The sequence below is a fragment of the Leguminivora glycinivorella genome, chromosome 16 (genome assembly GCF_023078275.1).
Source record: "Leguminivora glycinivorella isolate SPB_JAAS2020 chromosome 16, LegGlyc_1.1, whole genome shotgun sequence".
NCBI classification, from domain to species: Eukaryota; Metazoa; Arthropoda; class Insecta; order Lepidoptera; family Tortricidae; genus Leguminivora; species Leguminivora glycinivorella.
The window spans coordinates 20857505-20881525 of NC_062986.1; the positions used below are offsets into that span (position 1 = coordinate 20857505).

The following is a 24021-nucleotide window of genomic DNA, read 5'->3' on the forward strand; positions in this document are numbered from 1 at the left end:
AACTATTGGTGTCTTTCTCTACCATGTGAGTTAAAGAGAAAAATGTGGCATATTGTATGTCAGCGTTGGCGATAACGATAATTAATTTTTCAGTACAGATGGTGTTTTTTTTACGCACTAGTGCGAGAAGTGGTTCATTATATGCCAGGTCGAAACTTCGGAGGGCCATCTGTACTGAAAAACGTCGTACGATACACGTGCAAAAAGGAAATTCGTAACTCGTGTCGATTTAAAACACTCCCTTCGGTCGTGTTTTAATTTATCGCCACTCGTTTCGAACTTCCTTTTTTACGCACTTGTATCGTAATGTACTATTATTGTAAGGTACAGGTGGTAATTTCGACTGAAGGGTAATTTCAACTAATCGATATTTGTTCCATGTTTTACAATTTTTAACCCCCGACGCAAAAACGACGGGGTGTTATAAGTTTGACGTTGTCTGTCTGTCTGTATGTCTGTCTGTCTGTTTGTCTGTCTGTGTGTGTGTCTGTCTGTGGCATCGTAGCTCCCGAACGGTTGAACCGATTTGTATTTAGTTTTTTTTGTCTGAAAGCTGAGTCGGGAGTGTTTTTAGCCATGTTTCATGAAAATCGGTCTACTATGTCGCGGTCGGGGTTTTTTTTTACATTAGTATTTTATTTTTTACATTAGTATTTATTTGTGTCCACTGTCATATGCCATATGGTACCAGAGGTCACTTTACCTCTGGTACCATATGGCATATGACAGTGGACACAAATAATATGACACTCAAGTTCATAGCGTAAAAGATGGAAAAATGTCTATTAGTTAAAATAACTCGCCAGTGGAATTTCCCCCCCTACCTTACATAATAAAAATCGAACAAGATACTTCCAGGTGTTCCTGGCGTTCCGAGTATAACCCGGTTTAAATATTATGTACCTAACAAAAAAAAAACATGTTAATATCAATACACAACGTAAATACGGGACGAGAAGGTCTTTATTATTGTTAAACACCAAACAAAAACAGTTTTTATAGCTATGAGTCACTTCGACTAAAGAAACTGTACAAGATCATTGAAGCATGAAATAATGAGGAGACATCATTGTTTACCCTATTAAAATAACAAGTAAATGATTTACGGAGAATACGGAGTTTGTACATTTTATTCCGAACTCTTATGAAACATCCCTTAACTGCTCTAAGGTTAACTGGAAGAAATCCCGTAATGGGATAAGTTCGCCTTTGTACAAATAATGTGTGTTTTTTTTTCCTTTTATACACCGTGTTTCACTTAACACTAAAAACCTGAAAACCGTTTGTTCAGAATCGAGAGTAGAATCGATTGAGCTATATCTTGATGGGGGTAATATTTTTATTTAGTTTAGTATGATTAGTTATTTTTTACGTGCCTATTCGGTTGTTTACCTTTTTCAGTATTTAGGGGTATTAATACTGGCTGGTTACTTGGGCGATTATTTTTTCCGCTACGAGTTTGACGTTGTTTGTCAGTAATCTTAATGTTTATCATAAGTCATAACAAATTGAACTCGTACCTAATTACAACCTTGTCATTCTGGATATTGGGTTTAAATTTGCTTACTTCGATTACCTGTCCAATTTGAAGTGTACTGTGACAAAGCTTTAAAGTGTTTTACAATGACATCTTAGCTGTCTATTGATAAACCTTATGTCGTTGCAGTAACGTACACAAATAAATAGTTTTATGGTTTATTTATTTATTTATTTATTTATTTATTTATTTATTTATTTATTTAAACTTTATTGCACAATTAAAAAAGTACAAATGGCGGACTTAATGCTAGCAGGCATTCTCTACCAGTCAACCATGGGCTAAACCGAGAGATCGTGTTGGTGCAGGGTCATAAAACAGTTAAATAGTGAAACAACAAGGAATTATATACATATACCTAAATTTGCCAATATCTCTCGGGAAAACGTCATCGAGAGCCGGAACAAACTTGTGTCTGAAATTGAGACTTCCTTGAAAGAAGTCTCTGAATGGGGTCGACTTAACTTAGTCCGATTTAACCCTACCAAGACACAGGTTTGCGCGTTTACCGCAAAAAAGTTAGAGTTTGTCGCATCACCCTTTTTTGAGAGCACTCCCCTCACTGCCACAGCCAGTATAGGAATTCTAGGCGTTGACATTTCGAGTGCAGTCCAGTTTCGCGGTCATTTAGAAGGTAAGGCCAAACTGGCCTCAAAAAAGCTGGGTGTGCTCAATAGATCGAGACAGTATTTCACTCCAGCCCACCGCCTTCAGCTCTATAAGGCGCAGGTTCGCCCACACATGGAGTACTGTTCTCATCTATGGGCAGGGGCACCTCAGTACCAGCTTCTCCCTCTGGACCGCATCCAACGACGAGCGACTCGAATTGTCAACTGCCAGCATATCTCCGATCGGCTTGACCCCTTGGCGCTGCGTAGAGATGTGGCCTCGCTCTGCATTTTCTATCGCATGTATAACGGGGAGTGCTCCGAGGAATTGTTCGGATTAATCCCTACCGCTTCTTTCCGCCATCGCCCTACGCGACAACATTTCCATCGTCATCATCTAGATGGCTGGCAGTCCTCAACTGTGCGTTTCTCCAGAAACTTCCTGCCCCGCACAGCTAAACTGTGGAATGAATTGTCGCCTGCGGTATTTCCGGACCGATACGACCTTCAAATCTTCAAGAAAAGAGCGTACACCCATCTTAAAGGCCGGCAACGCACCTCCAACACCTCTGGTGTTTCGGGTGTCCATGGGCGGCGGTGATCGCTTACCATCAGGCGACCTGTCTGCTCGTTTGCCTCCTATCCCATAAAAAAAAAAAAAAAAAAAAAAACTAGTTATATCTACATATACATACATAATAATGCTAAATATAATAAATATACATAAAATACATATATAAAATAAAATAACCATTGTGAAACATCATGAGGACAACTATTGAACTTTTTCTAACAGGTGCTTGCGTAACATGCGCTTGAAAGACAATTTGCTCTGGGCCTGCCTGATGGAGAGCGGAAGATCATTCCACAGCCGGATCGCCTGCACAGTGAAGGAATTAGACATGAAGCCTGTGCGATGCTGGGGGACGATAAGTTTAAGACTACGGGTGGTTCGGAGATCAGTGCCGGGACGCGGAGAAACAAATTTAAATTTGGAACGAAGATAATCAGGGGTAAAAGGGTCAAATAAAATAGAAAATAAAGTGCAGAGAATACGTAACGACCGTCGTTGTCGAATAGGGAGCCAGTTTAGTTTATGATGGTAGTTAGCAATTATTTTATTGAGTGTAGAGCTAAAAGTCAAGTAGAGCTGTACAGAAATCTAAAAATTCAATTTAAAAAAAAGTAACCATCAGATTAAAAGATAAATACTCTAGATGAGTTTAAAAAAATAAAAATCAGTTGGGGTGTCTAAGGTTTTGAGTGATACCGGAAACACGTTGTATGTTTTTTTTATTAAAGGAAAAAATGGAAAAATAAAAAAATGAATGAATGGATGGAGAAATAATAAATTTTCCTTTAATAAAAAAATGTTTAGAATCGTTAGCAGACGTTTCTGCTTGATAAAAATTAATTCACGTTGTGTTTTTAACCCCCGACGCAAAAACGACGGGGTGTTATAAGTTTGACGTGTCTGTCTGTGTGTCTGTTTGTCTGTCTGTCTGTGTGTGTGTGTATGTCTGTGGCATCGTAGCTCCCGAACGGATGAACCGATTTAGATTTAGTTTTTTGTCTGAAAGCAGAGTTAGTGTTCTTAGCCATGTTTTATGAAAATCGGTCTACTATGTCGCGGTCGGGGTTTTTTCAAAATTTTAATTTTGTGGTTAGGTTATTGTACAATAAAGTGTATTTACTACTACTACTACTACATACATAACCTAACCATAAAATTAAAATTTTGAATAAACCCCCGCGGTGGACCGTTTTTCATGAAACATGGCTGAGAACACTACTAACTGAGCTTTCAAACAAAAAAAACTAAATCTAAATCGCTTCATCCGTTCGGGAGCTACGATGCCACAGACAGACACACACACAGACAGACAGACAGACACGACACGTCAATCTTATTACGTCGGGGGTTAGAAACTAACTTACTGTGCCACTGCCGGGCAAAAGCCTCCCCTCGAGTTTTGCATTCGTCTCTGTTTTTAACCCCCGACGCAAAAACGACGGGGTTTAAGGGGGGGATAAGTTTGACGATACCGGGGATAAGTTTGACGTGTCTGTCTGTGGCATCGTAGCTCCCGAACGGGTGAACCGATTTAGATTTTGTTTTTTTTTGTCTGACAGCTGAGTTAATCGGGAGTGTTCTTAGCCATGTTTCATGAAAATCGGTCACCTTAACACGACGACCCAATTATATAGCTCTTGTAAAATGTAGATGGCCCGTAAGAACACTTGTAACCGAGCCAAAGGTGAAATGAAAGCGACTCGTATTTACGACAATCGATACCCGACACGCGACCGTAGCGCAAACAAAACAGTACGATTACTCTCGGTCCCAATATTAGTACCATTCTACACAGTGTTTTTTTTGTTTTCCGTTAAATTCGACACGTAGCTAGGTTCATTATCAGGAACCACCCTGTATGTCACTTTTAGTTAAATTCGCAAAAAATTTTTTTTCATCATTTTCATACATAATAAATGAATTTATTAGTGTGAGAGACCCTTAAGAATAACATTCAAGTTAGTGTCAAGTGGTTGACGGCACAAGTCAAAACAAATAACATTAGAAATTGGTCTACAAGACAAGCTTCTGCATGTTGCCGCTTGGTGGCGCTTCAGGCATAGACAATTTGATTTGGTCGCGTTCATGGAGAACGAAAAGAAAGCCGATTTTTCGTAATGTAGAATTAGTTTTATTTTACTTCTTTATTTTTATTTTACTGCTTAAAATGCTTTTTTTTTTTCTCTCCTTTTGTTATTTAAATATTTTTGTTTTGTAGTGTAAATAGTATATTTTATGTGTGTTTTTTCTTCTTCTCGATCATGTCTCTTTATTGTTCTGTGTGTGTTATGGTCTGTCGTGGCATCACCGAATGGGCCCTACGGAAGACCAGCGCTGGCTTTCAGCTAGCAATATGCTGAGTTGGGTCCATTTCGTGATGCGCACTTAATGTTCTGTTCTGTTTCTTGTTTTCTTGTTGCTTGTACATATACGTACGTGTTGTGAATGTCACGAATAAATGTCTTTTATCTAAAGGCTGTCACACTCGTGTTCAGTAATTATCTTTATTTTTTTAATAACTCGATAACCGTAAGAGTTAGGACGCTAGTTTCTTAAATAAATTAATTGTATTTGATCTAAAGAATCTTCTCTTAAAATTAACGGAATTCAATAAAAACAGGTTGTAGAGAGATGTTATAGTTTCATTTTAAAAATAAATAATTACCTAATCTTATTTTCTCGTATGATTCCAATGAGGAGGCACTGACATTTTATCCCGCCAGGTGGCGCCTGTGCAAGTGTGTCACTGTCATTCATATGTGAGAGAGAGAAAAAACATATCATCTTTTCGCTCTCACGTATGAAATTCTTTATCTGTGCAATGCAAGTGCAAGGGTGGCGCCATCTATCATATAACCTTTGAGTGTGCATCCTCATTTGATTGAGGCCTAGGATTACAGTGAAATACATCATCATCATTCCCTTACCCTTATCTCAGTAATTTGGGTTCGGCGTAGGCATGTCTTCCTCTTCCATATTTCTCTATCGCCAGTCATCTCTTCATTTACTTGCTTTCGTTCCATGTCATCTCACAGTCTAATAATATTAGACTTGTTCACCTTTTCGTCGGGTTTCCTCTCACGCTACTTCGTCCGACATTTATTCGTAACTTATAGCACACGCCCATTTATCTTAACTACTAAAATTCCTTTAGTTCAGTTTGATCTTGACACAGCCTCCCGAGAGTCGCATGGCCCAAAAGCACACTTCGGACACTGGCGATCAAATATATGAAAGAGGCGCGTTCCTAGCACACAGTCTAAGCTCGTGTAGGTGACCGCGTAATATGCTTGTATGAGTGAGATATGACAAGTCGACTGTTCGCGTTTTTGACAGGCGGTAACCGTGAGGTAACCGAGAGGGGGTGGGCGGCACTTTCAGCGGGGAGCGGGAGTGGCTATACAGTACGATAGTACTCTTTATTATACTGTGCCAAAAGTGTCTATTTAAATTTGAAACTCATGATCATCTACTTTACAAAAGCACAAGTTTGGTGTAATACACACTCGTAGACGGAAAAGCCCATATGGACAAAATTGGCTGTGTTGACCTACTGTTTTGTGATTACTAGACCAGAAGATTGGACCCTCGAGACGTAATACAACCGGCTATCAGCTGTTAACGTTTGGCTACGTTTACTGCCCAATAACCATCTGATCTGTTCGGCAATACCACCACAGAATATCAAAGACATATGTAACTCTGTATAGACAGCTACAGTCTAAGAAAAAAACGTATATACCAGAACCATATAGAAAAAGGTACGGTGGCCTGGATGGCGTTACACCTTTGGGGGACGCTCGGCTAGATGGCGCTAATATTAATATTTGTCATTTGAACACATATCAAGCTAAGAATATGGGCCAAATTGTCAAAACTGATTTTTAAAAGTTTTAAGCCTGTGTCGAGAGATGGCAGTCTATTGATTACATATTTTACTTTGACAGTATCTCTCTATAATACTTGATCCTCTTTGACAGAATATAATAATAGTACAAGTACAGAAGGCTCACTCCTTTGATGTTCAAAAAATGCCACCGTTCTAAATTCTTACCTACATTAACAAACGGACCGCACGCGAGCAGCCGACATTGAATTCTATTGCGCCGCGCGAAGGTCGCCGCCACTGAATGGGCCGCGAACTGGCGGCCGCTGGCATATACTTGTAGCGCGGCGATAGAATCGCGGTGTCAGCCGCCCCTGATACCCCATAGATTAACCAAGGAATGAAAGCACTTATATAAATCGCCAATATACATCGTGTTTTTTTGTTCTCCGTTATACAATTTAGCAAAAAACTAACGGAAGTCGAAGCCGATTAAGGCGGTTAATTAATAAGGACATTTCTACCTATTGATTGGCCATACGCCTGATCCATTACTTTATTAATTAGTAGAATTATAAATAGGTATTTTGGCGGATAACAAAATTATTAACCAATAACTATATTAGGATTTTATCATAGAAAATTCTCCTTTATTTTAAATGTTAAAAAATCTTGGGACTTTTTTTATCTTAAGTATTAGCAAAGACCTATATAACTTCGTAAAGACCGATAAAGTCTAAGAAAAAAACGTACCCCAAAACCATACAGAAAAAGGTACGGTGAGCTAGATGGCGATACACCTTTGGGGTACGCTCGGCTAGATGGCGCTAATATTAATATTTGACATTTTAAAACATATCAAGCTAAGAATATGGGCCAAATTGTCAAAACTGAGGTTCAAAAGTTTTCAGCTTGTGTCGAGAGATGGCAGTCTATGCACTGTGATTACACATTTTTCTTTGACAGTCATTCTCTATAATACTCGATCCTCTTTGGTATTAGGCACCTTAGCTTACATATAAATGTTTGTTAGTATGTTAACAATCTTTATATTCAGTAATGAACCTCCAGGTCTTTTTTATACTAATTACTTAGTATACCTACTCGTACATTGTAGTACACCAACTAATTTGTTTATGTGACTGTTTGTGTTCTAAATAAATTAAAAAAAAAGATGATGGGCGGAAGTAAGGGGGCGGCTTTGACATTCCAGCATTACTGTAATACTAATAAATAATGTAATAATACAGTATTTTTATTTGAAATAGTCTCTTTTCGAAGGAAAACATCGTGAGGGCACCGGACTGGGTTGGAAGGTCAGATAGCAGTCGCTTTTGTAAAATGCTTACGCCAATTCTTGGGATTAGGTGCCAAAGAAGTCGCCAAGCTTCAAAGCCGTAGTAATATTGAATGCCAGCTGGGAAGATTACTTTTGTTTGAACGTATACTAATGACACTGTTCATACCTCAAAGACTCCATGCTCGACACTGAGATTTCTACGGTTGCCACCAAGTCACTCATGATTTTAACATTGACACTTGACACTGACGGCCCAGCCACGACATTGGTCTAAGCGCGACAGCGGTGAGCGGCAGCCATACGTGCGAATGAAAAGTCCCATCGCTGTGTCTCGCTCCAATGTATGGCCGCCGCTCACCGCTATCGCGCTTAGCCCAATGTCGTGGCTGAGCCGTGACACAATTCGCTTACGTCTGAGCTCGCTCGCCTACGAGCGAGATGCATAAAGACTAAGAATATGCGCCCTCGGGCAACCTTTTTTCCAGTCTATGGGCTACTATGAAAGTGCACACACATGGTACGTGCGTGTGACACACTAAGCGAATATGTTGACTTCAAACAATTGGATGGATGTTTTCTAAGTATGTATTTATCTATATAAGTATGTATATCGTCGCCTAGCACCCATAGTATAAGCTTTGCTTAGTTTGGAGCTAGGTTGATCTGTGTAAGGTGTTTCTTTATTTATTGTTTTATTTAATTAGCAGATTACACTCAAGTTCCACTCAACACTTCAAATGAAACATCACAACACTTTAAAAAAAACATTGTTGTTAGTTCGTATGATTGTTGAAATGTGTGTGACAATGCAAACAGGCGGGAGAAGCGATACGTTATCATTATCACTCTGTGTGTAATGTAATTAGACATCCTCCGACATTGCTGAACGCAACACTCGAAATTAGAATGGGGAATATTATTATGTGTGTCTGTCTGTCTGTGTGTGTCTGTGGCGTCGTAGCTCCAGAACGGATGAACCGATTTAGACTTCTTTTTTTTGTATTTGTACTTTTCTATATTATTATGTGTAGTTTTTAGTTGAATATCGACATTTAGAGACCTTATACATCTCTAATCATTGTAGTAGCGTAACACTTTAGTTAGAACTTAGAATTAGTATTGTCAATTGTAATTTCAGTTCAACTTGTATATTGACGTGTAAAAGTGCCTCTGTGGCCTATTTGCAGTAAATGATTTGTAATTTGTCATTTGAAAGCTGAGTTAGTCGGCTGTTCTTAGCCATGTTTCATGAAAATCGGTCCACCATTTCGCGGTCACGGTCTTTTTCAAAAGTTTAATTTTGTGGTTATTATATTTGTGCTTGAGATTTGCGAGAGTCTGGCGGGGCTTCTGTAGCCGTGTTGGTTAAGCGCAATGGACAGATTCCAGAGGTTGCGGGTTCAAATCCCACCAGAAGCAGACATTTCCAAATCCTTTAATATAAAATTTTGCAGTAATGTTATTTTAACTGCGGAACGAACATTTAACGGACGCGGACTGAATGCTTATATTCAAAACACAACCGTGCACAGTTTTATGTAATTGTGTGGCAAAATTGACCACGTTTCAAAATTTTCAATGTCCCTAAATCGAAAACCATTTCGTGATATACGAGTATTTACGCCTGTTTATCACAAAAATATTTTTTTTCAGTATTTTTTTTTAATAATAGTGGGGAAGTGACGTCACATATAGCTGATTCAGAGCCAATCAGAGCTGACACTATAACCAGAACCAAAAAATCTTCCGGTTGGGATGTCACTTGAGTTTTGACAGTGACTTATCAAAGCTCGTAGAAAAGCAGAAGTTCAGGGCTTAGTCTATGGCTCGTAGTTATTCAATATTTGTTGACAGTGACACTTGACAGTCAGACATCTAGGACTGTTTAAGCTGACTGTTAAAACTTTTTTTTATTAATGACTTTGTCTTTTTCTTACGTGAATGAAACAACACATGTGACATCATTTACTTGATTTTTGACGTTTGTAGGTTAGGTACCTAACTTACGCTCTTTCTGCTCGAAGTAGTAATAAAAAGGAATTTTCACATTAAAATAGCAGTTTTTTTGTAAATAAAAAAAATACGTGTATCTTTAAAATTGTGTTCTTTCAAACCAAACAATAATAAGTAGTGCTCAAGAATATGAAATGTTGTCAATTACATGTGTATACAATATGAAATATTCGTCATAGTGCGTCACACGCCAGACACGACCTTCAAACTTTGTCTGGAATGGCCCGCCGTGGATTATCCTAAGCATTAGAGCCTGGACCTCTTGCCAAGCGTACAAACGTTGACACTTAGTGAGAAATACGCTACCGGCTCTGTCGCACCAATACGGAAGAGCGATAGAGAGATAATTACACTGTGTATTTAACACAGCAAAAGGGAATGTACAAGTTTCTAATGGGGTGGCAACGCGCATGTGACACTCTTTGAGTTGCAGGCGTCCATAGGTTACCGCTTTCCATCAGGCGGGCCGTACGCTTGTTTGTCACCGACGTAGTATAAAAAAAAATATAATAAAATAAACTTTCTAACAAAAAATAAAACCGCCTTCAAAAATAAGCGCGTTACAAAACACGGAGAAACTAAAAAGCAAAAAATAATAAATCTTTGAATTCAGATTTCTTATCGGATTGCAATAATCTAAACATCCAAATTATAAACAAATCAATTATTTTTGTAGTCGGTATACCAGACCTGTTCGTCGCCTTGCTATTTTCTGTTTGCCCCACCCAACCATACGCAAGCTGGCCCCGACTCCTCGAGCTCAGCCACATAAAATTATTACCATCAGGCGTAAATACTGGTGTACCTTTGAAAAATACACTAAGAACATTACATGTGCCTATAACATTTGAAGAGTTCCCTCGATTTCTCCACTTGGTGCCAATGGGACCATCTCGGGGTTATACCTGACAAAAATTTTGAAAATCGGTCCATAATTCTCGGAGATATAGAGTAACATACATACAAAAAAAAAACATTCAGTCGAATTGAGAACCTCCTCCTTTTTTTGAAGTCGGTTAAAAACACGCCTATATCCCAAACGGGATAGGCAGAATACATGAAACTATAAATTTGAGTGCCACTCTTGACAGCTCACAGTGACAGGTTGCCAGCCCAATCGTCCACGCTACAATGGAACTTATGTCCCACAGTCAACTCCTACGACACCCACGGGAAGAAAAGGGTGAAATATTTAACCCAGCACCAAGCGGGAGGACCCCTAGAGGGAGGGGGGCTAACTACGATACGAATGATACGATATGGAGCCTCAACGACTGTGGTCTTGGCTGGGAATTGTGATCTTGGCTTGGCTAGAAGCCCTGTAGTGTTAACTTTAAACTTTAGTGTTTTAAGAGGAGTTTCCTCTCAAGGCTACTCAAGGGAATCACTCATTACATTACAGTATGAAGTTCTTTAAAAGACATTAAGACATTCTTCAAAAAGTGTGCCTATAGCCTGCACTGGCCGCACTGTATTATTTTATGTGTACCTAAATCTGGCCCTCCTTAATCGTAAACTAGAACTTTCCTTTGCTAATCCGCGAATAGCGCTTTGCTATTCGCGGATTAGCAAAGGAAAGTTCTAGTTTACGATTAACATGGATTTCCGCAAAGTAACGCCTGATTCCATCGATTATCTGGCCCTCCTTTTAAATACCTTCAAATTTTGGCCCCCAAAGAAAGTTTTCCCGTCACTGGTATAGACAGACGGCCAACAAAGTGAAGTGATCCCATAAGGGTTCTGTTCTTCCCATTTGAGAAACGAGCATATATAAAAGTGTACATTTTAAGTATCTCCCACAATTGACGAACGAAAAGGGCTCGAACGGCGGTCGATGTTCCGGTACTTCCGCTCCTGTTTCCGGTTTCGGTTCCGAATGTTTACTCCAATTCAGAAGTATCCCTCTTTAATGGAACGTCAGTTGTATTCCGGTATAAATGGTAGTCAAACGAATGACAGAAACTTATAAAATTCTAACATGGCAGCACTAGTGCGCAAAGTGGTTAATTTCTAGTCAGGTCGAAACTTCAATAGCCATACACGTACGGATCTGCCCGGCAGATGTACCCGGTGGGCACGTCCGTCAGTGTGTGGCGAAAAATAGACACGGATTTGCCCGCCGGGTGCCCGTCCGCTGCCCGTGCTCAAACAAAACCAACGGATCGAGCACTGGCCGGGCAGATCCGTCGGTTGCCCGCGCGTGTGTTTGTAGCGCGGTTGTGCCCGCCGGATCGCACCTTAGTTAATAGCAAGGATATGTCCGCCTCGGATTTGTCCGCCGAGCAAGCCGCGGATCAGATCCGAGCCTTGCCCGGTGGACCAATCCGTACATGTATGACTAATCGCGGATCAGATCTGAAGCTTGCCCGGTGGACAAATCCGTACGTGTATGGCTAGCTAAAGGGCCATATAAGATGTACTGAAAATCGGCGCACAATACACGTGCGAAAAGGGAACTCTTGTTGATTTAAAATACTCCCTTCGATCGTTTCGATTCCGAATCCCAAATTTTCACCTCTCACTTCTTACACTACACGTGCTCTACATTAAATTCTCATACTTCAAAAGTTCAGGATAATAAAAATGTCGAGTAAAGGATCGTCCACGCCACTTATGCAAAACTAGATGCATCAGCGACTTTTAAGCAGTAGTGTGGAGAGGCGTTTTTTAAGGATTTGCCTCCCCACGTCAGTTAGCGCATCAGTATTATGTGAGGTATCTAACAGGGTAATTAATTTAATAAAATGAACCTGCTTCGCCGCCCCAAGAAAAAACGGATCTTTTAGCCGTAGAATGTGTGAAGAGCATCCAGTAATGACGTAATAATACTAATGATCCATGGAAATCACCACTCCGTATTGTCATCTTATTGCTATCTCTTTCATGCTAATGGAGACCCACTGAGATGAAAAGGGATACTATAATATTAGTCGCCACTTAGTTTTGCGGCAAGTATTGTAGTTAGTTACCTTGTCGAGGTACCCCTTGCCATTGGGGTCGGACAGGTCCCATATCTTGGACAGCACTACGTCGCTGAGACGCGACTTCTTGAGGAAGCTGCTCACACTACTGTAGCGCCAAGTAGACAGTGTAGTTAGTTAGTTACCTTGTCGAGGTACCCCTTGCCATTGGGGTCGGACAGGTCCCATATCTTTGACAGCACTACGTCGCTGAGACGCGACTTCTTCAGGAAGCGGGCGGCGTCAGGCGCCTGTATCGCGCCCGTCGCGTTTGGGTCCACCTGGAATTAACATACGTTTGTTAAGCCTGTTTCTACTGTGGACTATGGAGGAGTTTTTTTTTCTATCTAATAGGCTTAGCCACCTAGTCAAATCAGCTTCTTTTTAAGAACTGTCAAAACGAATTTGAACGTCTCGCTAATACGGAATTAATATGAAATCGTATTGAGTGACATCGCGGTCAACTCATAACTGAGGTTATATATTTATACCTGACTTATTAAAGTTATTAAATAGAAATTGGATTTAATAATAACTTTTATCCACGTTTTTCTTATATTTATCTGATGCTTTATTTCGTGCATGGTATAAAATATTTTATTTTAAGCAGTTACAGTAAAGTTCCCTATTCTACAATACCTTTAATACCTTTAAACGAGCGAATCTAGACGATCTCGAAACCTGCTCTAACGATTTCGCTGAAATTTGTTATAATATAGGGGTTTTATGGGGTGAAAAATCGATCTAGCCTAGTCTTACACTCCCGGGAAACGCGAATTGTCGAGTTTTCGAACTGCGAGTCTTGCTTGGCCGCCCAGGACTTATTAATATAAACTGACATTGATCCTAGTCACACCTGATGACGGCTTATCTCTGGCAGAACTTGCGTTCTCGTTCGTCCATACCTTCGAGCTTGATGTGCAAGAGGTGACCTAGCCTACGGAGACAATGTGTTTTGGTTTCACCTATTATATTTGGCTCGGCTACCAGTTTTTCAATTTCGGCTAGTGATGTGCAAGTTGCGGAAACTTTCCAAAAAATCTTAAATTTCTTGAAAAATTCACGAAACTTTTACGAAAAATAAAGGAAATTTAAATTTATGAAATGGAATGTTTCCATTCATACAATTGCCCATACAGAGTATGGAAAGTTTCCGAAGTTTTCCTATGTGAAAATTTCAGAATTTTGGAAACTTGGCATGAATAATTTCGGCTTTTATGTGGATCCTCCAACTGCCATCGTCTCTTTTAACGGGTCCCAGAATCTTCCTTTACACCCTATGTTCTGTGACTAAAAGGCTGTTCTCCTCCTTAAGTGTAAGCGGCCAAGCCTCACACCTAGGATGGGGCGGATCATGGTCTTGTAGATCCGTAACTTAGTATGTTTATTAAGAAGCTTGGACACGAACCATAATGTTACCTGTAAACTATTGTGAGCCAAGCCAAGGCTCAAGAGCTCAGTCACAGGGATCCATCATTTAATCTATAGCTTCCAGTTTCATGTGAGGGCATGTCCGTGGCCCTCGAGCTCCGGTATGGGGGTTTATCATTTAAACCACTGCTTCCAGCTACATTTGCTTTATTACATTGATTGCTTCAATTACAGTGTCAAATAATAATCAGGAATATAACATTAATCAAATCATTAATCATCTACTATAAGTAGTTACAATCCGTACAAAAACTATTACAACCTAAAAGTGAAGTGCCGCCAAATCTGACGTTTACTGTTGACATTCGTTAAGCCCATGCACAGATGAGCTACGATCAGTATAAGGCTATATATACAGAATGTTATTCATTGTGATGCTTACAGCTTCGGCCGTCCTTATTATAAAGTGAGCCCTCTCACTAAACATATTCACCTCAATAACAGTGGTAACAAACGTACGGGTACCTATCTACGCTTAATGTCAACATTCATTACTACAGTATCAATCCACAGACATTCATTACTACAGTATCCTTCTCCTAAACCTTATTAAATAATCAGTATAACACATATACAAAATCTTAAATTCTTTCGTAACCTTATTACAGTTATTAAATATACAAGAGCTATCAGTTTAACACATATAAAATCATCAGCCTTTTAATCTCATAAAATCACAAATCAAGATCACTTTTAATCTGCAGTTACCTATCTTTCATTAATATATTAAGGAACTTAAATCATGCTCTTCTAGACAGTTTATGAGTAAGTAAAAATCAACATCAATACAGCCTGTCCTAATGCCTGCTCTAAACCTATGCATAACTTTTTTTGTAATATTCAACATATTTATAAACACTTGCATTACCAACATCAAGTAGCTGTAACAGCTTGCATTTCGTTGAAGTTTTCCAATCTAGCAACTAATTTACAATCATAGACTGCTCCAAGCAATTAATACAAGTAGGTATAAACGAATATTAACAACCGCAGCCTGTCTTCAAGGCCTACTCAACATTCTGGCAAATTAGATCATTATATTCAATGCGTGTCTTGATCAATCGCAACCCTCGGTCTTTCACAGCTTTCAGGAACTGTTCTTATCACATTAACAAAGTATATATATAAATAATAATCTCAGTCCGCTTTCAAAGGTCAGTTCTAAACATATTAACGAATTATGTATCATTAACAATGCCATAGGCAGTTTGAATTTTGTACATAATATAAAGTGATTAACACTCTCAGTTTGTCGACAAATGTTCTAATCATATGAACAAAGTATTATCATTAACTATCTCAGTCTGTTTACAATACCTGTTTTATAACCAGTATGATTATCCATTTTATCAAAGTATATAAAACATCATTATCAATCTCTGCCTACTAGGCTTGTTATTTAAGTATTGACTAAGTATAATATATAATTAATAGTCACATTCAGCTTACAAAGTCAATTCTAATCATATTATCGAGGTTTTTATATTATATCATTAACTATCTCAGTCTGCCTTCAAGGCCGGTTCAAAAGTATAACATATTAGCAAAAGTATATTTTCTAATTAACATCACAGTCTGCCTACTAGACTAGGCCTGCTCTTATCATATTAATAAAGTATATTATATCACTAATAATCAGTCTGCTTACAAGCCTGTTCTAATTATATTAACAAAGTATATATCATTAACAGTCAACCTAAAGGCCTGTTCTGAACATATTAATAAGAGATATTATGCCATAAACATCCGCAGTCTGCCTTTAAGGCCTGCTCTTTTCATCAACAAAATATAATTTGTTATGGCCCGTTCTTGACTAATCAAGGCGGTCTGCCAATCAATCAATTAAATTATGGCCTGCTCTAGACTGGTGTGGCCTAGACAGTCTGCCATATCGGCCTGCTCTAGAATGTCAAGATGGTATTATAGCCTGTTCTAGACAGTCTGCCTTCACGGCCTGCTCTAGAATGTCAGGCTACTACCCAAACCTGTTCCAGACAGTCTGCTCCTTCATTCAACCTAATCAATCAATATAATTTTATAATTTGGTATGGCCTGCTCTAGACTGGTGTGGTCTAGACAGTCTGCCATAACGGCCTGCTCTAGAATGCCAAACTGGTATCATAGCCTGTTCTAGACAGTCTGCCTTCACGGCCTGCTCTAGAATGTTAGGCCCAACCCAGTCAGGACCTGTTCCAGACAGTCTGCTCCTCCATTCATCATAATCAATCAATCAAAAGGTATTAACCTTTTCAATCTTATATGTTTGTTATGGCAAATAATATCATCATCAACAATCAGGGCCTGCCCCAGACAGTCTGCCTTTAAGGCCTGTTCTGAGCAGTTTTCCAACATAAATTTACCTATCAATATTTTGTTTAAAATTTGATTCACGCAACAAGCTTACATTACAAGAATCTTCGAATCGACATAAGTCACAATCTATACATAGCTTTGTTTGTTTTACCTACTATCATGGCCTGGTCTAGACTACACACTGCCATAACTCGGCACTCAATTAAGATTTTACAATATGTATATAAAGACTAGTATAGTCGTGCCAGCTATTAATCTTATAACATTGAATCTCGACACTCTCAATCAATGCACATATAGAGAGATTCGCTTCCTTATCGTGTAAGTACACGGCACTGCAGTACGGCGACTCTGCGACCCTGATCACCAGCAGCTTGGCACTCGGTCCGCTGGCAGTGGCTCCACCATCTATCAGATTTAACCTTCTTTACATCAGTGTGCTCTTGCAGCGAGGCTCTTCCAAATCATCAATTTCATCCGATCAGCCATATTACCAGCGTTGGAACATAAAACAAATAGAAACACATTATACTATTGTCAGTACCTAATTCTCGTTCTAGCCACAGACGTTAAAAATTCGATCAGACACAGTCGATCATCATCATCATAATTCGTCTAGGTATAAGATTATTACCATCATTATAATCCATCATCGATTTTATCTGGTTATTAACCCTGTTATATACATCGAAACAAACTTTCAGTCAACATAGAAAAGCATAGAAAAATCACTCTCAAGAGACCTGCTACTTATTGAGTATAGTACCTTAAAACCTAAAATTATCAGTATTGAAATTGAATCAGTAATCAGACGTCATGGACATCAATCTCAGTAGATACTCTCAGTATTTTAATCAAAGATTCATATCATTAATTTAATACAATGACATTCATACTAATTTCATTTATCAACCTTGAATATATTTAGAAAATTAAGTATTATATTCACAATTTCCGTTACTTTTAACGCCTTAATTGCCAAATTGGCTTCGTAATTGCAGTTTCACGTGCTCTGCCTACCCCATTTTGAAATACAAACATGGCGTTATGTAAGTTTATCAGTAAATATTAATTAAATGCAACATCCCTGGGAATATTTTGGGTAGCTATTGAAATCTTGTAGCTATTAGTAACCTTTAATGAAACAAAACTTCTTAGGTACCTATACAAATATTCAATGAACTTTCCTACGTATTACATTCTCTTTCTCTTGCAGTTTTATAACGTTAATTGTTTATTAACCCGCAGATTCATAATGGCAATAATCAACTACTTATTGGAATCGGAAATTTCAGAAACATCTCTTCAACCTCTGGCTCTGCAGCGACTCACGAGGGCGCAACAAACAACATTATTCAGACAAAATCAAAATGAACCTCTGAAGTCTTTGGCCGGAGCCGAAAACGCTATTTGCATACCAGCCATATTATTTAGAATAGGTTCAGTTACTTTTATCTTATTCATTTCTTCTTTTTGTTACATTGGTACAGCCGTCGAGCTCTATTTGGACACAGTATAATAAAGAGTACTATCGTACAGTATGGCCACTCCCGCTCCCCGCTGAAAGTGCCGCCTACCCCCTCTCAGTTACCTCACAGTTACCGCCTGTCAAAAACGCGAACTGTCGACCTGTCATATCTCACTCATACAAGCATGGTACGCGTTCACCTACACGAGCTTAGAATGTGTGCTAAGAACGCGCCTCTTCCATATATTTGATCGCCAGTGTCCGAGGTGTGATTTGGATGTAAACAGCACTCTTCTAAATAAAATGTAACCTTCAATTTTGTATTCGTTGGTTACCTTAATACGATTAAATTTACCTACTTATTTCTGTTCATCACTGAGTCTCCATCATACAATAATTAATTACACCAAATATTATGATCAAAAGTTGATTTCATGATGCTTTATGAAAAATTAAACCAACTCCAAATTCCTCCCTTTCTGGCTTATTTCGCAAGGTTTCTTTATATTAAAATGTCATTTACCGTTAACCACATAAGTACATTTAAGTCACTCTGGAAACTCTAGATTTTACCTTTTTTTTTGTATCATTGGACTAGGTACTAAGCCACCAAAGACAATGTACGGCATATCGACACCACACAATAAAATCACTGCAACAATCATCTGCTAAGATGCTGTGGCCAATGATGTATCAATACAACAGGAATCCGAACAAATAAATGTATTAATACCAAAACTTGGTAGTACCTAAACAATTTGAAGTAGATACTTCTATTTACCATTGTTACTTTTTTTTAAAGTCCATTTTCAATGATAATTGAATAAAAAAAGTTCTGCTGGTATTTCAAACAAGCATGGTTTTTTTGATATTTAATTTAAATTACTTATATAACTTGATATTTTTTTTTAAATTTTAATAAGTAGGTACCTACAGGTCACCTGCTTTTACCTTTACTAGGCACTGTATACCTTGAACTGGCTTGTAATTTTTACCTTTACTAGGCACTTGCAATTTTAAATATAGTGACCTAAAAGTTACGACCTGGTAGTTGTGTTTACTTAAAATACATCAATAATTACTCTGTCTATTAACCTGAATCTACCATACTATAAATTATTTGTCCTTTTCTAGAATAATTCCATAGAATTACTGACTCTCTAACATGTTGGTAGTGGGGAAAAGTAATGTGCACACTCAATCCCTTAAAACAAAAACTAAAAAAAAGAACCGGGTTATCACTAAACCTTTTATACTTACATACATATTTGATCATCAACATAGATAAATATCACATGGTAATATTCAAAGGCATACTTTCGTGATGTACATTGTACAGTACCAAAATTTGAAATGGAATCAGAGGCCAATTGTCCTGGATGAAAATGATGATGCTTTGAAATTGTAACCTTTGTTTTCGGAGTAACCTTTTAGAAATTTAGTGTTAAAAGATAGTGACACCATGAAATGGTTGTGTGTCTCTTTTACACTCATGTACTGTTTATATCATTAGTAACATTACTTAACTACCTTTGTATGTAACCCCGTGATTAATCATGCCAGTTATCCATATCAGTCGGTCACAAAAATCATTAGAGAATCAATGAAGAATTTGAAGTAATTAATAATATCCATAATTGAGGAGTAATCAATTCAGGAAAACCCATTATATCTTTATATTGCATAAATATTACTCATACTTTCACAAAATTCAGGCTTGATAGTATAAGCGGACCTTTGATTAGCTTACTACACAATAGGTAATAGTCTGGAATAGAGATCTGATTCACTCTACCAGTTTTAATATGTCACTACCAGTACCGCTACACATTTGGAATTCTTATCATCTGTGATTTTATTTATTCACTTTTTACTTGCCTAGATCTCAAAATATTTATAAATAAATATTGCGCTACGGAATCAAAACTAATTTCTTTGTACCTTATACCTCAAATAACTGATACATATATTTTATATATAATTATGTACATGAACTAGCTATTGAGCTATGTATTCTGATTTATGAACCACAGTTTATATATTCTATGACCTGTGACCTGTGTGCCGCTTGGTAAAAATCTCTTTATATTGAAACCCGACATAGCCTGCTAACAATTTAATTTAGCATGCTACTGCTTGAAGCTCTTTTCTCATTTTACATAATAGCTAAAACTTTGGATTGTTAATCTATATCATTATCTTTGTTATATTTCATCATACATATATATAGGTACTATATAACCAATGTGTCTGAACAAAAAAAAACTTTTCAGTACTTTTCAGTAAACCATCCAAAAGAATAAGTATACATTCAACTTACATGTGTTAATCAGTTTTCTCTGAGTACCTGCACTGCACCAGAATACTGTGTATTCTGTCCAATGCCATTCTTACCATCTAGCATTTAATATCCTTATCAACATGTTCAAGGCTTGTGCTGATGACATAGTTAGTTTCACCAAAGAGCTAATGCTTCAACCCTTAAGTTACCTCTCATCATACATCAGCTGTTTGATTCCTTGAGTTGTTCCTTTGTGTATGGCAGCTTCTCAACTCACAGCCCAAAAACAAACAATACAAAAGAAATGGTTAATAATTTGATCAACTGAAAACAAAGTTATGCTAGATGCACCAAACAAAAACCTTTTGGTTTTAAGTAAACAAAACGATCTGTCTTTTGCTCCTCTTATCGAACAAGTTAATGAAATCTTGTATCATTTATACACATTTTTCTGTAGTTTTTATTATCAAACCAACTTTTAGAAGGCCAAGTGACGTTTACGCACCTTGTGGACATTAGATCCTTTATCCAACTTCTGAGATGTGAGCCAAGCCAAGGCTCAAGAGCTCAGTCACAGGGATCCATCATTTAATCTATAGCTTCCAGTTTCATGTGAGGGCATGTCCGTGGCCCTCGAGCTCCGGTATGGGGGTTTATCATTTAAACCACTGCTTCCAGCTACATTTGCTTTATTACATTGATTGCTTCAATTACAGTGTCAAATAATAATCAGGAATATAACATTAATCAAATCATTAATCATCTACTATAAGTAGTTACAATCCGTACAAAAACTATTACAACCTAAAAGTGAAGTGCCGCCAAATCTGACGTTTACTGTTGACATTCGTTAAGCCCATGCACAGATGAGCTACGATCAGTATAAGGCTATATATACAGAATGTTATTCATTGTGATACTTACACTATGGTTTGCAAAAGCTTCAGAAGGTGTTAGTGTTAAAGTTTTTTTTTAATACCATGTCAGTGGTAAACAGGCATACGGTCCGCCTGATGGAAAGCGGTCACGGTGGGGTGTTAGAAAGAGACAAAAAGTAGCCTATGTCACTCTCCATCCCTTCAACTATCTCCACTTAAAAAATCACGTCAATTCGTCGCTCCGTTTTGCCATGAAAGACGGACAAACAAACAGACACACACTTTCCCATTTATAATATTAGTATGGAATAGTATGGATTGATAGGTATATTCTTGGGTCGACACGTTCGTTTTTCGTCACATTCCTAAATTTGTCCGATTCTGCTTTCGTCTGCCATTTTTTATTCGTCACGATCGTCAATGGTCTTTCAACTACGGTTAATTTCGTTGTTCATCTTTATCTTAATCCGTCTCCTTTTTTACTCATCATAATCTTCTTTCGGCATGTTCGCTGTTAAATCTATGTTTTTCGTGTTTTTTCGTAGTAGAGTACCAACTGAGAATAAAACCAAATAAGAAATGACGAAAAACGATTGAGTTGAAATAAGAAAAAGGCCAACAACTCATTATGGTCAAAGACGATAATGACGGCAGACTAAGTTGACGAATGAAGAATAGCTGACGCAAGCAGAATCGGAGAAATTTAGGAATCTGATGAAAATTAATGTGTCGACCCAAGAGTACACCAATTAACCCTTCGTCGCCAATTAACCCAAGTCTTAAACCGAAATAAATTACATATATGAAAGAAAAAGTGACCAAGTCCTCTGGTGCCTGAAGAGGGTGCTACATGTCCTTGTATAGATTACTCATATGAGAGATAATTTCGACCTCGACAGCTGTAACCTGGGTGGCCGAGCGGATTAAGAGGCATCTCCCGCGTTAGGAGAGTATGCTGGTTCGATTCCAGCCTCAGGCACCAGAGGACTTGGTCACTTTTTCTTTCATATATGTAATTTATTTCGGTTTTAATTTATATACATAGTAGTGTGACTACTTTAAGACAGCACAAGTTGAAATATTTTCAATAGATTATAATTTAACTTGTGTTCATTAGAATTAACCCAAGTCTGTCAAAAAATTGTCATAAAACAATTAACTTTGATATATTATTTTAAAGTCCAACGCCTTATGTTAGGATCCTTATCAAACACAGACAAAGGGTTAATACTAGGGAGGAATTTAATACTAATACAAAAAATAATAAATAGGAAATCAATTATCTCAAAAAATAATAAATAAGAAATCATTATGCCAATAATAATAATTATGTTAATAGGAATGTCTTCTCAAAAGGACTTATTTCTATTAGTCAACAAGGTTTATTTCTCTAGGAAGACATAGACAAAAATAAGCTCTGTTGACTTATAGAAATAAGTCACTTGGAAAATGTTAGACACATTGAGCTTGTTTTTTTTTTATTAGGTACAAAATATCACATAAATTACACCCTACCAACCTTGTTTTGATTTGTACTCTTAAAACTATCACTTATTATAAAAACTATCACCAAAGAATTAAACTCAAGTGGAAAAAACCATACACAAGTTGAGTATCACACCTTTAAAGCAGTTTTTGACTCATTATTAACCAATCAATACTTGTTAGGTACAAAAGTTGTTGCTTGGTAGCCACTTGCTAAGTTGGTGCTTGCATTTTAGTTCTGTTAGATTTCAGGACTATAGGGTATTAAAAAAATATATCATCTATATTTTCTGATCATGCTATTGCTATCAGTACAATGTTATTTATTAAATACAAGACAAATTTATTTGACAGTGTTTGTTTTTCTTCCTCTTTTCTAAATGAAGTGTTCTATCCAAATAACATGTTTCAGTCATAGTTCATACTTAAAAATCATCCTTGCATATATATGTGTTTCTTACTATCAAGATGAACAACCTTAGGATTTCCTGATAACAACTGAGTCAATAAAAATCCGAAAAACATGTTTAAGATCTCTTATCTTAGATAAGTATGTTACTATTATTAAGCTCAGAAACTACTGTAAGACATTCATACCATTCTCATTTGTCATTTCTAAAGCAAAGATAAGCTCCAAGAATACCATTATTTCCAAAAAAAACGCATCGATTTCGAAGGACACAAGACGTCGTATCGTAATTCCTTAATCAATACGCTAGTATCAATCGTAACACACTGTTTATAACAAGAAACATGCAAGACACTTTACCACTTAGCTACTTAAAACACCTCTTACCTGGTGATAATACGCTTCGTATATAGCGCTGTGGTTCCCTGCCACCTGCAACGGTTCAAGCCACATTTTGAAAACACAAAACTCCCGGCGTGATAACTTTTAAAACAAGTATTTTCAATCACACGAAGGGTGTGACATTTGGTCAGTTCATGACATTCAGCGTTCGCTGAAACCGAAATAATTACGGAACTACTGATTGGTTTAGGTTTTAAACTGTATATTTCACCACGTATATTCACTACACTGTATTACGGAGATAACCATTAAACACGGACTGCTGGAAGCAGTCAATTTTAATATTATTTGAAGCAGCGTAAACCAACTAAGTTCACGAAACTTTATCACTGAATATCTCAGAACATTTCTGTTCTCCGCGCAATGTTTACTGGTCGATATTGTAGGTCACTTAGTAAATTGTCTTCTGTGCTACAACTCTGTGTAATTTGCACTACACGGTATATTTAATTTTAATTAATTCTACCTGAGTAGGAGAATGCAAGGCAGCCATTTTTTACATCTCCTCGTTGACCAATCAATAGAGTCCATAAGCA

General features: G+C 37.7%; 1 protein-coding gene across 1 annotated transcript in view; it reads right to left on the minus strand.

The window, feature by feature from the left end:
* The window catches only part of LOC125234964 (epidermal growth factor receptor substrate 15-like 1), a 62019-nt gene extending 38027 nt beyond the window's left edge, over positions 1-23992 (minus strand). Inside the window, 3 exon segments of the mRNA XM_048141386.1 lie at positions 12965-13099; positions 23471-23515; positions 23952-23992. Coding sequence (XP_047997343.1) covers positions 12965-13099; positions 23471-23515; positions 23952-23978 — 207 coding nt within the window. The 5' untranslated portion in view covers positions 23979-23992.
* Between the last annotated feature and the right edge of the window lie 29 nt (positions 23993-24021).